General features: G+C 38.5%; 1 protein-coding gene across 1 annotated transcript in view; it reads left to right on the top strand.

Moving 5' to 3' along the window:
- Nucleotides 1-15108, top strand: part of gabra3 (gamma-aminobutyric acid type A receptor subunit alpha3) — a gene marked incomplete in the record, with an annotated part of 167556 nt that overhangs the window by 88781 nt on the left and 63667 nt on the right. Inside the window, 1 exon segment of the mRNA XM_024266048.2 lies at nucleotides 8304-8425. Coding sequence (XP_024121816.1) covers nucleotides 8304-8425 — 122 coding nt within the window.

Below are 15108 nucleotides of genomic sequence, written 5' to 3'. Positions count from 1 at the left end.
CCTCAGACTGAACCAAAGTTCAGTCTGATCGGAAACTAACCAAGACCACCTCAAAAGACGGGTCAGAGAATGGTTCCTGTCAGGGTTGGCTTGCACATTTTCAGCTCTTACGAAATGAACCAAATGTCTCCATCTGAATACAGCCTTAATCTTTGTCAAAAATGATACTAATATTGACTGAGAAATTGAAGGGCAAGTGGGGAGGGCAAAGCTTTTTGCTGCACCCCCCGTAGCTCCGCCCCCTCTATCAAACCCTGTCTCAGGTCAACACTCTGCCTTTTTCTTTACCTCTTGAGTCCAAACTGCTGAAAGTGGAAGTGACATTTTTTTGTCACAGATGTGAAGTAGTGTCTAACCAATCTGACTCCTTCACGGCCACTGACAAAGTCAATTACAGGAACAGCGGCGGGGCTGACGTCCGCCACTCTGATCTTTTATGAAACGTTGTTTCACAGCTGCGTCTCCGACAGGATTCCTCCATTGAGGGTTTTTTTTTTTCATATTTTGTTTGCCAGCCTGATGAGTCCTTTTCTTGGCTGATGACACTTATCTAAAATAGCATCCTGATTAACCAGCCAACTGACTCATCAGTCTTTCAGCGAAACCGTTTGCTGCCAAATGCTCGTCTTTGGTCAGTGTTTTTGGCAGTGTTTGCTGCAAATAAACAAATGAGACGTTAGAAGGAGAGGGAAAAAAGTGTGGGAAAGTCCCTGTGCCAGACAGCTGAGCCGTCCCTCAAAATCTAATAGCTGATTCTGGACTGAAGGAATGTTTTAATGTGACCAGAAATTATGCAAATGGATCAGAGATTGAGAGTTTTTTGAATGCATTAATGCTCTCCAATCATATTTCTATTTATGTTAAAAACATTCACAGCTGTCTTTTAACTTTGATTAAGTTGTTAATTAAATAAATTAGATATATATATACTGTATGTCCTTTGTCATCAGAAAAAACGCTACAAGAACATGTTAAAAACACAATTTTCATTAGAGTGGGTATTTAATGAATTCTCCTATTACAAATTCCAGTTTTACCTCATTGAATAACAGTCACTTGACCAATAACCATTTTATATGTCTTCAACTTTTTTTCACACCAACCCAAGCTTTGATGCTTCAAATAAAATGGATTTTTAGGTCAAAAGTTTCAAACTCAAATAGGAAGACTCCTGTCAGATAACCATCACCACCAACGTTAATCAGAGTAACTGCTGAATACAAAACCTGTTGAATTCTGGCTCTGTGCTGCACTAATGGCAGACTCTTTTCTTTGTCTCCTGTCAATCACACTTTTGTTTCCAAGGTAACATTGCATCTCACAATTCTCACATTGTCAGACTTGAAAAAAAAAAAACTTCATTGAGTCAGGTCAAAGACATGCACTACCCATATTCTCTGAATTTTTTATGTTCCCCAGCCCTTGTTCTCAGTTCACACTGCCCTGCATGTTTTCCATGTTATTCTGCTGGTTCTGCTCATCATCAACCCAAGCAAACACCTTCAACTGACAATCACTAAAGCTATGACATTTGAGGAGCATGAAAACACGCAGGACACCGGGTTGGGAAACACTGATTTAATGTTTTATGACGTAAAGAAAATCAATCCATCTTTAGAACTTGCTGAATCCTTTTTTGGGTTCACAGAGTTGCTGGAGCCAATCCTACCCAATGTTGTTGTTACACCCTGAACAAATAGGTTACCAGTGTTTTCCAGGGTGACACAAATTACACTTGAATGCACAAATACGGGTAATTTAGTGTCACCAATTCACCTATGAAGCTTGTTTTTGGCCTTGAGGAGGAAACCAGAGTCCCGAAAATCCACGTGTTCAAGGAAGAACATACAAACTCCACAGAAAGATCTCAGCTAGGATTTGTACTAGGGCCTTCTTGCTATGAGGCAAGGGCGTTAACCAAGGACGTTAAAGAAAATGATATACTCCTATGCTTATCTGTCAGTATAATTGTTTTTCCCAATATAAAACCTTAATTTATTTCTTTGAAGCTTTGAAAAACTCTAAATTTTACCTCATATGTTTATTTACAATCCTCTTTCCTGCCTAAAAATGTGCCTTCAAACTATAATGTTTTTTCAAGAATGAGTGCAGGCTTGCTGCAGAAAGCAAAAGGCACTGATATAATTTTAAATATAAATATCAATCAGTGAGGTGTTCTTAAATGATTTAGTCAGAGACAGACCTGAAACACCGGGATAACGTGTCAAACAGACACGCCAGGAAAACGTTTAGCAGCACACGGGTCCAAAAACTCTCACAAAGACCTGCCAGCCGGGCTGCACGCAGACAGGGAAAAGCGTCGGTGCGACTGACAACTGATCTGTTGGAATATTTCTCACTTCGTTATTGTTCTGACCTTTCCGCTGCTGCTCTGACATGCCGACATGCGCGCACTGTCAGTCTCTTTCCGTTCGCTCCGCAGCAGCTTCATAGCAGTGAGAAAATCCATGCATGACGTGAGAGCGGAACAAAACTGAGGAGTGTGAGTCTCAGTCGGTGTGTGACAGTTGGCAGCTCTGCATAATGCTGTTACTCAGATTTCAGACATTTTAAACTCTCTCCATCTCCTGGCACGCCGCTGAGTTTTGGAGCAGCAGCCCAGACACGAGCACGTGAGCCGCACTGCCAGACGTGCACTCTGGGCTGGATGCTTGAACCAGTTAAAAGCAGTAATTATTAATGAACGACTATTGATAAACCATTCGGCGTCCCATTACATTTAATGTTCTCCTCTTTTAATATTCTTCAGGACCATGATTTTTATTGGGACAAGCTCCCACAATCCTCTGCTAAAGTCTCCCCCTTTTTAGATGGGAAGATGTCTTGAACCTACATGAGTTTCATCCTGAAAACGCTCAGTCAGGCCGTGTTCTTTGATTGCTCCAGGGCTTCTGTGGCAAGTTCTAGAGAATACATGTGATTGCTGATTATTAACTATCTGACAGACTGCAGCAGATCCTGATGCCATTCTTGGGTGTTTGATTGGTGAAGTTGAGGGATGATTTGAGGGAAAAGGCTTTATCTTTTTAGAGTAATAAAGTTTTATTTCAAAAGTAAAACTGGATAAAGACAAAAACCTCTGAGGTTGACAATCTACACCTGTAACTACGTCACTGCAACAGGCCATTTCAAAGGCTGATTCATAAAATGCAATTTTGAGCTTAGTTGTCCTTATATGTGCCGTCCATCATGAGAAAAATGCCACAAAAACACAATTTTCATTGGAGTGGCTCTTTAAGAAGATGAGGTCCTTTAGTTAATTGTAGGAAAATGCTGCGAGCCGTCTATAAAGTTTTAGTGGAGAGTGCCTTTTAAATACAGACATCTGTGGAAGCAGCAGCTTCAGGGCCACAGAGTCCGTCGCAAAGCTGCACATGTGAAGCAGATCAGGGAATCATCCTCTGTGGTCCCGCTGAGGCACAGCTCCGTTCATACCTGATTGACCTACTTTTTCATTACTGTGAAAGACATTCATTTTGAACATTTTCACATTAAAAGCAAAACAAGTCAGAAGACACTTGATCAGAAGAAACTCTTTGGATTGCTCCCTGGTTTTGATCCTCTGGGTAGTTCATAAGCTTTTGAGATAGAAGTGCGTCAGGATTCACCTGCAAATGACGTGAAAAATTCACATCTAGTCTAAAACCAGTCTGAGCCTGAAGCTGAATTCACATGAGCGTTCAGGTGATCCCGTCCAATAAATGTACGTTTCAAGCTTCTGAATTAAACACTCCAGCGTTCACACGTAGCTATGCGAGTTTCTACGACCGTTTTGTCTCTACATGCAAAATGCACAGCCACCGAACGCACATTGAAAGTTAAACCAAGTCAAGCTTTGACCAATCAGGAACTCAGATTTGGTAGTGACGTATGGATGGCGTCCATTTAAATTAATCTAAGTGCCAACCGTTGGAAAATTGATCATGAAGGACAAACTTGCGTTTTTTACTCAACTGGAATTATAAGACATCAAGTCTTTCATATATCAGAGTAGAACTGTGAAAGAAAAGGTCTGGAAACCTCTTCCAACTGTAGCTGAGAGACTGATGCTAGTAAACAACAGTAGCAAAAGGAAAAGTAGAAGAAGCCCTTCCCTGCTTGTCCAGTGTGAACGCCATGGGCTAAATGCTTGTTCGAGAAGTTGCGTTTAGTGGGTTCTTGAACACTCATCACATACCCGGTGGGTCTGTAGTTCACTAGTTGAACTTTAGGATGCAGAACCAAGCATTTGAGTCCCTCTATTCTACAGTGTGACTGTATAGTCAGTAAGCAGTCTGTCAATCAAACATTTTGAATGTTGAACATGAGAGCCAACAGGCACCACCTTCTTTTACTGAGGCATCTGATTGATCAGTTTCAGGGCTGTAATGAGTATCTGAGTATGTTGATTCACAATTTTTGTAAATATAGTGGAGTGTAGTAAAAATGTAATTTGGGAATGATGTATTTATTGCTCTGAAATGCGGATTAATGCTGGATTTTAAGCATATAAACTAAATAAAAGCCAAATGTGCAGCGCTACTGTTACCTGAAGTCAACAAATCTTCAAAATAAAGTCTTGATGAACCTTCCTATTTTCAAAGTAAAACTATAGAGTGTGTTTTTTTTTGTTGTTTTTTTGTAGTTGCAAAAAAAGGTCCCAAAGTAAATTCTAGGAGTAAAAATAAAAAGGTAAAAAAATGAAACTGGAAAAGATTGGCTTTATGGGACCTCACTGATTGGATGATGATGTTTGTTCATCTTTTCAACCATTCTGACAAGAGATATTTCTTTATGCTTCTGACCACAATCACTGCGAAGAAAGAAAAGAAAAAACCTTGACCACAGTCCAGGTAAAACATCCTTCTGCTTTCAGTCTTTATCAAAACTCTTAACGCCATCGTCCAATCAGTGGTCTCCCTTTTCTGGTTCTTCATTTTCTTTCAGTGTTTAGCATTTCATTTGATTTCTGGAAATTATTTTGATTTTATGAATTATTGTATTTATCTTTTTAGTTTCTGGAATCTTGTTTTGATTTCTAAAATGTAATGCTGTTTTTTCATTATTTGTTTTACCTTTTTAGTTGTTGTTGTGATCTTAAAATATGTTTAAGGTTGAGGAATTTATTGATATGATTGGCACTTCAAAGCTACTACACAGAAAAGTTTACTGTTGGCTCAAAAAAGTCTTCAATTGGTGTGTTTTTCAATTGTGACTCTTAAAAAAAATGTTTTTTTCTGTTTTCCCCTAAACTGAATGAAAACCTGTTTTTTTATGTGCTACAGTAACCCGAACAGCTCGTTTTGACAGGATCAGCTCAAGGTTTGTGTGTTAGTGTCACAGCTTTTGTCTAGCATGCTCTCCTCTTAAAAACACACAGATGCGACTCCCCATGCGAGTGCTCTTTCACCCCCCCATCCTGAAATGGACGTTTCAGTATGGAGTCAACATTACCAGCATGCTTTCTGGAGGCCTGACGGTTTCTCATTCATTTTTGAATTTACACTGGTGCTGTCAGAGCAAGCAGAGAGGGCTTTTTGTTTGATATATGATTCATGTTAAGTGAGATATTACCTACTGCAGTTCCACTCGTCCCAGACATTTCCAAAGCTTTTCAGAGGTTTCCGTCTGTCTGCGCAGCTTCAAAGTCACACGCCTGTCAGATTCTGATAAGGTGTGTGGAAAGTAATCCAGAAACCGCCTCAATATTTCCTCCAAGTACTCACAAAATGCCTCTTTTTGCAACACGAGAATTTTAGCATAGCTTTGCTTGGGTTTAATTATAGAGGAAGATCCATATTTGACAGAAAGAATAAATCAAACCGTGCCCTTCTTGGTGACACGTGAGTTGTGAGCCTCATTTTGTGTACTCTGGAGCCTCAAACAGCTCTAATGCTCCAAGGTGCAATCCGAAAGGTTTGATATCACATCCGACACCACTGAAGTTACTTTGTTCAAAATGAATCGAACATGAAACCGGTATGTCTACACTGCAGCCTCGACACAAGAAAACTTTAAAGGAAAAAACAGCTTAAGAAGTCAATCAAAAATAATTGCAGGCACAATCTGCACTCCGTCACCTGCATCCTCTTTTACCAGCTTCTTTTATGACACTTCTATTGCTTTTGGAGACTTCCAACTGATTATAAATAAGCCAACAGCCGTGCGTCTTTATTAATGGACTTGTAAGAACAACTTCTCTGTTAAAAAAGACTCTTCCCTGGAGACTCTCCACCTGGAGCAGCTGTGGTTTAGCAAAGCTCTGACGGCGAGGAAGATGGAGCCATCAATCAGCGAGAGGAAAATAAAGACTGTAACTCTCATTTTTTAATCTCATTCTCACACCTTTTAGTATTCATCTTTAATTTAATAAGAAAAAAAATCCCTGAAATGTTTAAACAATCCATTGAATGATGTTTAAGTTATCGACAATGTTTAAGCGACAAATATTGAGTTTAACATTTCAATTAATCAGTAAGGTTGTACTGTAGCATCAGTGTTTCATGAATATTTTACCAGATCACGCATTAGGAATATTAATACCATAAAAATCTCCTCCAGTCTTCTCCATCCCAGAGAGTCTTACTGATAACTCCGAGGACCTCATGATCTACCACCCCGCTGGTTTGGAGCCATCTCTGTTCCAGCACTCCTCCTTCCTGAACCGTTTGAACTCACCTGATCCTGCAGGTAGAGCGATCCATCCAGAGGAGCAGCGCTGGGAAGCCCTCACATAACCACTAAAATCTGGAAATGAAAATGACAAATGGAGTTATGGCTAACAGCCTCTGACCAGATCACTAAATATTGCATCTGTACTCCAGCAGGGTGAAACTGCGCACTTCTGAGTAAAAATGTAAAAATGATTCTTTCTCTAACTTTCTCTAAGTTTTAGAGAAAAGTTGGAGCTAAAGTACTCTAAGAGGAATCTACTTAACTTTTTTTTTTGGAGTAAAACTGTCTTATTTATTAATTTAGAGATTTTTGTGTTTTCTTGACTAAAACACCTCTGAATTTGAAACTATGAAAAAACTGTGACTCATACACCGGAAAGCACGGTACTAGCTTTTACAAACAGCATTTTTTTTGTTTGCTTCTGATTCACAGCAATTTGAATGAAAATACTCAGTTTTAAACTTTTTTTTTTAATTATTATTTATCCTTCATCATGAGAAAAATATTACAAGAACATGTTAAAATCACCAAAAACAGGATTTACATTAGAGTGGGTCTTTAACCCTTTAACACTGGAGCTCCAGTGTTTATGTTCTTTGATTTACTGTAACTTCTCAACTGTTAACACAATCAACATCATTCCAGTAGATTCTGAAGGAGAAAAGCGGTGTTGAAAAGTCACAGAACGTTAAAGATTTTGTGTTTAAGCGTCACCGGTGACGCCTCAGGTGTTAAAGGGTTAATAAGATTCACAAGGGACACCACCAACTGAAGAGAAAAGAAAGTCTGTAAACTCTAATAACAAAAACTGATGTCCTGACAAAGGTAAATGTTTAAACTGAATACTATTCTGACGATCTTTGATGACACAGTTTGACAATCACTGATGAAGAATAAAGGATTTGCTGATGCGTTGACTGTTCCCAGGAAAAAGCAGAAGTCAGGAAAACTTTCGGATGCTTTGAAACTCCCCGAAGCGTCTCTCTTTGTTAAAACCGGCCTGTGACAGCACAGCGACGTGTCAAACTGTGGTTGATGAGGATTACTCGGATATTATAGGTCATCTCCTCGGGGCATTTTGGTTTAATTAAAGATGGTATTCATTAACTCATCACCGTTCCACCTATATTATAGTGGCTTTTTCATCTCATCTCAGGATTGTTCTGCAGGGGATTTTGGGTCATGTAAAAAATAACTGAGGCTGAATGCGTGTGATAAAGCTTCTAACAAAGAGTCTGGAGATAATATCCTTCTTTTTTTTTTTTCTGCGTAAAAGTTTCTTTTTATACTTCATCCCACAAATAGAACAAACACAGCACAACAAAGCTAACTCAACCAGTGGATATTATTCAAATATTGACTGAAGCCTGAGGCATATCTGAGAAGCTGATCTAAAGTGCTCTCTTTAATCAGGACAAATACTCCACGTTCAGCCTGGCAGACTTAATGGGATTGTTTGTTTGCATAAACTTAGTGGATCATCGATGTATGGATTCATGTGACGTCAAAACTGTGAGAATATAGATCAGCCGACCAATCCAAAGACAGGAGCAATCGGCTTTAGGTTTTTAGCCACATAACAAGGTTGATGATTTTTGTTTCTTAATGTGTCTCTTTACCGTCTGCAGGGCTGTAGTCGGACACAGAGAGCCGCTCCCCGATGACAGCAAAGACAACATCACCATTTTTACCCGAATCCTTGACAGGCTGCTGGATGGTTATGACAACAGGCTACGTCCTGGGCTGGGAGGTGAGCAACGGATCACAAACACCCACACACAAGCTGGACAGGTTGTGCTGCTGCTCTCCTGCAAACAACCCCCAATGATAGCAATGAACCCTACGGGTGACGGTAATATAAGCAGTACAACCAAAATATGAGGTAGATGTACTGTGCAATAGTGTTCCTTGCTGGACTCTTGGAGATATTTTTCTTTTTGAGGTAATGTGGGTTTTGTACCTGCAGAAGACAACAGTCTCTTATTTGAAAGGTGTGAGATTTATTATTAAAGTAAAGCAAAAACTGCAGGTGACATTATGTATTTTTTTTCAAGTTATTAAATATATTAATGTAGATCGTATTATTTAAAGTACTGAATATAAACTAAATTACTCCAGCATTGCTTAATTTTCATAACCCTTTAACACCGTAGCTCCAGTGTTTATGTTCTCTGATTTACTGTAATTTAACTGTAATTTTACGCGTCATTCGACCGGCCCCAACTTCACCTAGAAACTTGCTCAGCTCAAAAGTTTTGAACATGGAAGCCCGAAATGCACAGATTAAATGAGAGCGATTATGAATGTAGCTTCTGGCAGGTAAAAACAAAAAAACATACAGATGTTGGGCGCATACGCAAATAATGATAAACACCAGTGAAGGAAGGCACAGAGCTCATGCAACATACAGCAGCACAAAGTAGACACGACTACAAAATTGAATGCTTTCTCTAAAAAACAAATGCATTAAAGTGTAATAACTTAAAGATTTGTTTTTGAAAAAAAACATAAAGTGCACCAAAACTATGAATATTGTTTCCATTGCAAAAGGGTAAAGTTGTCTCTTCTCTTGGAGCTCATCTCACTGTTCTTCCCTGAGGCTGCAGGTCTGCTGTTTTCCTGCAACTATTTCTCAATAATATCCAGAGACCAGACAGTCCGTGGCAGACAGTTACACAGAGCACAAACTTTACCTTCCCTTTTATTTTTCAGTAAAAAGCTGCAGTGTCAGCTGCAAAGCTTTAAAGCCTTTGAATGCTGCTGCTCCATCTGCTTTGTTAGCAGATCCATTATTCTGCATGCTAACACAGTCGGCTGCAGGAGTCCACGGTGTGGATTTATGAGGGTTAGAAGGTTATTAAAATACGTTAAAGGTTTTACCTTTTATTGCAAGCAAGGCTCTTTATAGCCTTACTCATTTTAATGTTACTGCAACCCATGGGAGATAAAAAAAACAACTATTTTGTGTGCTTTAAAAGTTTGCTTCTGTACTTTTAAAACATTTTTTGGTGTAAATTTATTGAAGCAATAATTTTCTAAATCATTTTTGGACATTATAAATTAAATATCTTTTTCTGCTGCTGATTGAAGCTTGTTCCAAAGCATGTGGATCCTGATGAAGTCAGGTCACTCTGTGCCTCCCTCCTTAAGTACCTTCCTCTGGGTGGAAGTTCAGTCATGCTCAAATGGCAAAAAAGCATATATGTCAGTGAAAATCCCATTAATTGATGCCTTTTCGTCCAAATATTCATTGCTCAGAGGACAGTGTATTGCGTAACGGCAGGCCCGCATGCTCAGCAGGCTTTGCTCTTTCTCAGCCAGCCAGCTGGAACGTCCGTTTCTGCTCAGCTGCTTGTCGCTGAAGCTGCGAGCGTGCCCACCGGGCCCGGACTCACCAGGCTGGATAAACCAGGAAGATGCACCACACGCAGGCTGTTAATGTCATGTTCCACCTCTTACGTCTCTAAGGACACGGAGACAATCGGGCAGGGAACAAAGATGGCAAAATTATTTGGGTTTTTGTTCATTTTTCCAGCTATTTCTGAGTCACTGAAAGGATCGCCGCTCTGGTGGTATGTACGTTTACTTAAAGGTCATTAGAATCTCTTTGTTTAAGAGGCTAAAAATATAGTTTCAAGTCTCTTTGTTGAATTTATGTAGGAACACGCTTAAAGGCAGATGTCAAGATGACCTTAATAGCCTCAGTTCTCCATATTTTAAGCATTATTTGTGTTAATTTGACCGAGAGAGAGCCACGTTGAAAAAGACAGTCTCTAAAACTGTTTTTTTCTTTTAAAAAATAGTTCTGAATACTAAAACTAGCAAAAAAAGTTAAATTAAAACTTTATAAAGGGAGCATAAAACATTTCGTAAAGTGTTTTGATCTATTTTTTGGTTTAAACATTTGTTTAATGGCAGGAACTTTAAAACTGCAACAACGTATCAATCAATATGATCTGATGCTGCATTTTCTTTACATTCTACCCGAGTTTGGAAACATTTTAATACATGGCAAGACAAAGAGGAAAGCTGAGGTTTTCCACTCATTTATTTCTATTTACGTGTTTCTAGCTTATTTTGAAACTAAGCAGCAAAAATCCTTTTCTGAATAAGAAAATAAGTACGTTTTTCATAATACAGTCTTGGACATTTTGAGGATGAAGTTACTAACGCGCTTATGAATCTGCCAAAGGCCAGAAAGTTTCCAAGTGACCGGCTTTGACCGGACCTGACAAGCAGCCCTCAAATCAGACATGATGCTAATGGATGACATATGTGGAGTCTGTCTACCAACACACATATTGTTTATTATTGTGCATATTAAAAAAAATAATAATAATCTTGAAATTGTAAGTATTGGAGCGTAATTTAAGGTTCCCTTAGAATAAAATGAGTTTTATGGTTTAAAAGGGGAGAAAGTATTTTAGATTAATTTATGAAGAAACCAGAGAAGGTACCTATGAATGCTGATTTGTTAAGTTTTTGTTTAATGATATACATTTTTACCAAAAATGTTGTCCTCTAATAATTTGATAATACAGATCTGAACGTCTTAAAATAAATTATGGCGATGCAAAAATTAGTGCTGTCATGAGATACATTTTTGAACTATTAATTAGTTATTATGTATGTTATTTCACAATTAATCAAAAGAAAAGACTAGTGATGTCATAGTTTTCTTTGACTTGTTTGGTGAATTTGATCATTTTGAAGACAGTGATGCAGCAGAACAACGAGGGAAGAGAATCTGATGGAGATATGAGGAGGAGACACTGGAGGAGTTGAAGCTTTTAGACTTTGGTTATGTCTGAATTCTTTCACTACTCACTTCATAGTTCACTATATAGTGCGTCCACCATGGTGTCCAAATCTACAATTCCAAAATCAAGTTCAGTGTTATTTCCCAGAAATCTTTACAAAAAATTAGCACATTAGCGAATGAATATGAACCACAATATATTGCAAAAAAAATGTGTTTTAATGTTTTTTTTTAATAAACTATTCACATTTTAATCATCAGAACACAGCAGAGTCATAAATAGACATCATGAAATGTTCATATTGATTTGTTTTTCACTTTATGAAATAAATTACATCATATCCAGGGTTTAGAAAAGCGAAAGAAAAGTAGTCAGCATGATGTCCTAATTGCTTTTAAAATCCAGGGAACTATATAGTGCCGCACTAGATAGTTTTTTAGTAGTCAGAGATTAGGGTGAATACACCTGAACCAGGTAATCAGTCATAAATAGGACTTAGATATCTGGAAATCATGCAAACACTGGAGTTTCCATCCCTGCCTTACATAATAAATCATAGATTAAAAATAAATTTAAAGTATGAAAAAATAAATAAGATATTTATTTGTATGTAATTAATAATGAGTAATGTTATAGTTTTACACCCCCAGTAAGAGTAAAATCTTATTCTGCATCCTGTGAATCAGCTAAAATGATCTTTACAGTATAAAAAATGAAAAAAATATTTGAGTTTGGAGGAAAAGGCCAAGAAGGGAGGATTTACTTTAATTGAGTTGACAGATACAGGAAGAAATTGGAGGAAGTTTCATTTTTCAAAGGATTGAAGAATAAAAAAAATATGCTAAAATACATTTTAAAAAAGCAAAGGAAGGAGGCTGATTAACTGATATCAATCTTAAAGAAAAAGACAAAAGCAAAAAGAAAAGCTTTTATAATCCACTTTAATGTGATTCTCCAGCCCTTTAACATTCATTAAACTTACAAGCACTTTATTTTAACAGCCATTTAAGAGAAGACTGCCCTTTAATTTAAATTTGATTAAAGTTTTGCGATGGATATAAAAGATTTGAACTGCTGCTTGCTGTTGTTTACAGCTCACAGGCACGTTGTGGTGTTGAGTATTGGCTCAGTCAAACAATCTGAGACAGAAGGCTGGACAGGAAAATACCATTTTCTTTTCTACAACATATCACCGCTGCTCCATGCTCTGCTGCATTGTTATAAACAGAAACAAGCCGGCTCATTTTCCCCCTCAGACTCTGTCTAACATGCAAACTGCTGACTTTGTGTTGTGATAATCGCATATTTGTACGAGCCATTTTATGCCACAGGAATGATTAATGTGAAAAGAGATCTTTCCTTTTTCCTCTCGGCGGGGGCCTCCGCTAAAGGATTAGAAACTTCACCTGTGGGTGGTCGCTTAGATCTGGGACACAGTTATGGGTGAGGATCCATTCTCGTTCAGAAAAAAGCCTCATCTATCTCGTGTTGCTGCTCCAGCGGGAGGAGCAATTTGTCTCGCCAGCAGCCCAAGAGGCTGCTTTACAGAACTGCCCCAGAGGAGCTGATTCAGCCCACACTGAAGAGGGCAAGTTTTTATCTGTCACCGCTCTCCCATCATGCCCTATTTAATGCCGCGTTAAAATAATCCGTGAAGCGTTCGGCAACAACCCCTCCACATGGCGTAATTAAAACCATATTAAAAGTCCTGGCTAACTCTCTATAATGATGAATTTGACTGTTGTTACAGTAACCAGAGTCATCCATATGCTGTAATGATGAAGGGAAGAAAGGCTATTACGGAGCTTGTTTTGTATCTGTGTGCAATGATACATGTAATTATAATTAAAGGAAAACAATAACGACACAGAACATGTTGCAGCCATTATATGACTAGAATAAAAATAAACACAGACAACATGGCGAATGCTGAGCTGCAGCATTTTGTTCCTAAATCATTAGCTCTGGAGGGACTGTTAAATGTTTTTGGAGCAAGCTAACCAAAATATAATCTGGGTCAAAAGAGATGTTTTCCCTCTAAAGACAAGCACTCAAGCCAAGCCTCGAACCAGATTTTATGCTTTAATGAGCAAGTTAAAGCCAAACAAATGGGTACTTTCACACACTCCAACAAACAAAGCAAAAAAAGAAAGTCAGAAACATCTGCGAAGTTGCTCATTGCAACGTTGTGAATTGAGGTCGGGGTACAATAACCCCCTCCTGAGTCGTATCCTTGAAGTGATTGTTGTTATTACCACGAGTCAGGACTGCTGAAGTTTGCATTTCAGAGAATGTCCAGTACTTTTGCAGCAGCATCTTTTTTCTTCCTGCTGAACAAAGAGGTCATGTATGGATAAAAGGAGATTAGTGCAGACACAGTTTTAATGCATATTTGAAGCTGCTGAGAACACAATAAATATTTCACAGGCATATTCTGCCATATAAGATAGTATTTTTTGATTTGTTCGTCTCTTAACTTAAAAATCCTTAAAGTATACAGACTTTGCAGTTTGTCCTACTGAAAAAGATGAGTTTGTTCTGTGATGTCCAGCTTATCACTTTTTAACGGTAATAAACAGAATACAAAAGCAGAATCACATTATTTATTTTTTAAGGATTTAATGTATGAAGGTGAAGAAAGTATTTCCTCAATAACTCAAGTTCACCTCAATACTTTATAATGGAACCCTGGTTATCAGTGACAGAGGTCAAAGGTTCCCTTTAGGTCTTCATCGGGTTTGGACTGCAGCTCCTTTTTTGGTCCATTCCTCCATGCAGATCTTCTCAAGAGTTGTGATGTTTTGGGGTTGCTGCTAAAAAACGTCCAAGTCCCTCCACAGATTCTGTAATAGACTGAGGTCCAGACACTTGCAAGGTCACTCCAGAACCTTGAAGTCCTTTTTATGTAGACACCCCTTCATTACCCAGGTGATGTGTTTGGGATTATTGGAATTCTGAAGATTCAGACATGTTTCATCCTCAATGTTCTATCTGAGGAAAGGAGATTTCTCTCCAAAATCTCTCCACACATGGCCCTGTCCATCTTAACACAAATCAGTCGTCCTCTCCTCTGTGCAAGAAAGCAGCCCCACACCATGATGTTTCCACCCCCATGCTTCACAGTGAGTCTCTTGGCAAGGGACATTTATACCAAATTTCATCTGATCAGATGACCTTCCCCTAATCCTTCTCTGGATCCTCCAGATGGTCCCTAGAGAACTTTAAATGGGTCTGGCAATGTGTTGTTTTGAACATGGGGGACCTTTAAAGAACTGCTGGATTTGAATATGATGTTTTGTGTTACTATAATAACCTTTGTTACTGTGGTTCCAGCTCTCTTCAGTTCATTGACCAGCTTCATTGTGTATTTCTGGGCTATTTCCTCATTTGCTCTCAAGATCATTAGTTTCCACCAGGTGAGATCTTTCATGGAGCTCCAGGATGAGGGATATAGTCAGTGATCTTATAATTCTTTTATTTTCTAATAATTGCCCCAACAGTTGATGTCTTCTCATCAAACTTCTTGTTTATAGTAGATTGGTTAATCCCAGTCATGTTCAGGTCTACATTCTTGCCCCTGGTGTCCTTCGACAGCTCTTTGGAGTCATGGTGGAGAGGTTATGACTGGAGGATAGGAGAGCTTCTTAAAAATCCTGATGTAGTTTTACTGAAT

The sequence above is a fragment of the Oryzias melastigma genome, linkage group LG14 (genome assembly GCF_002922805.2).
Source record: "Oryzias melastigma strain HK-1 linkage group LG14, ASM292280v2, whole genome shotgun sequence".
Taxonomy (NCBI): domain Eukaryota; kingdom Metazoa; phylum Chordata; class Actinopteri; order Beloniformes; family Adrianichthyidae; genus Oryzias; species Oryzias melastigma.
The sequence above is the reverse complement of the archived record's forward strand: the minus strand, read 5'-3'. Positions and strand labels throughout refer to the sequence as shown.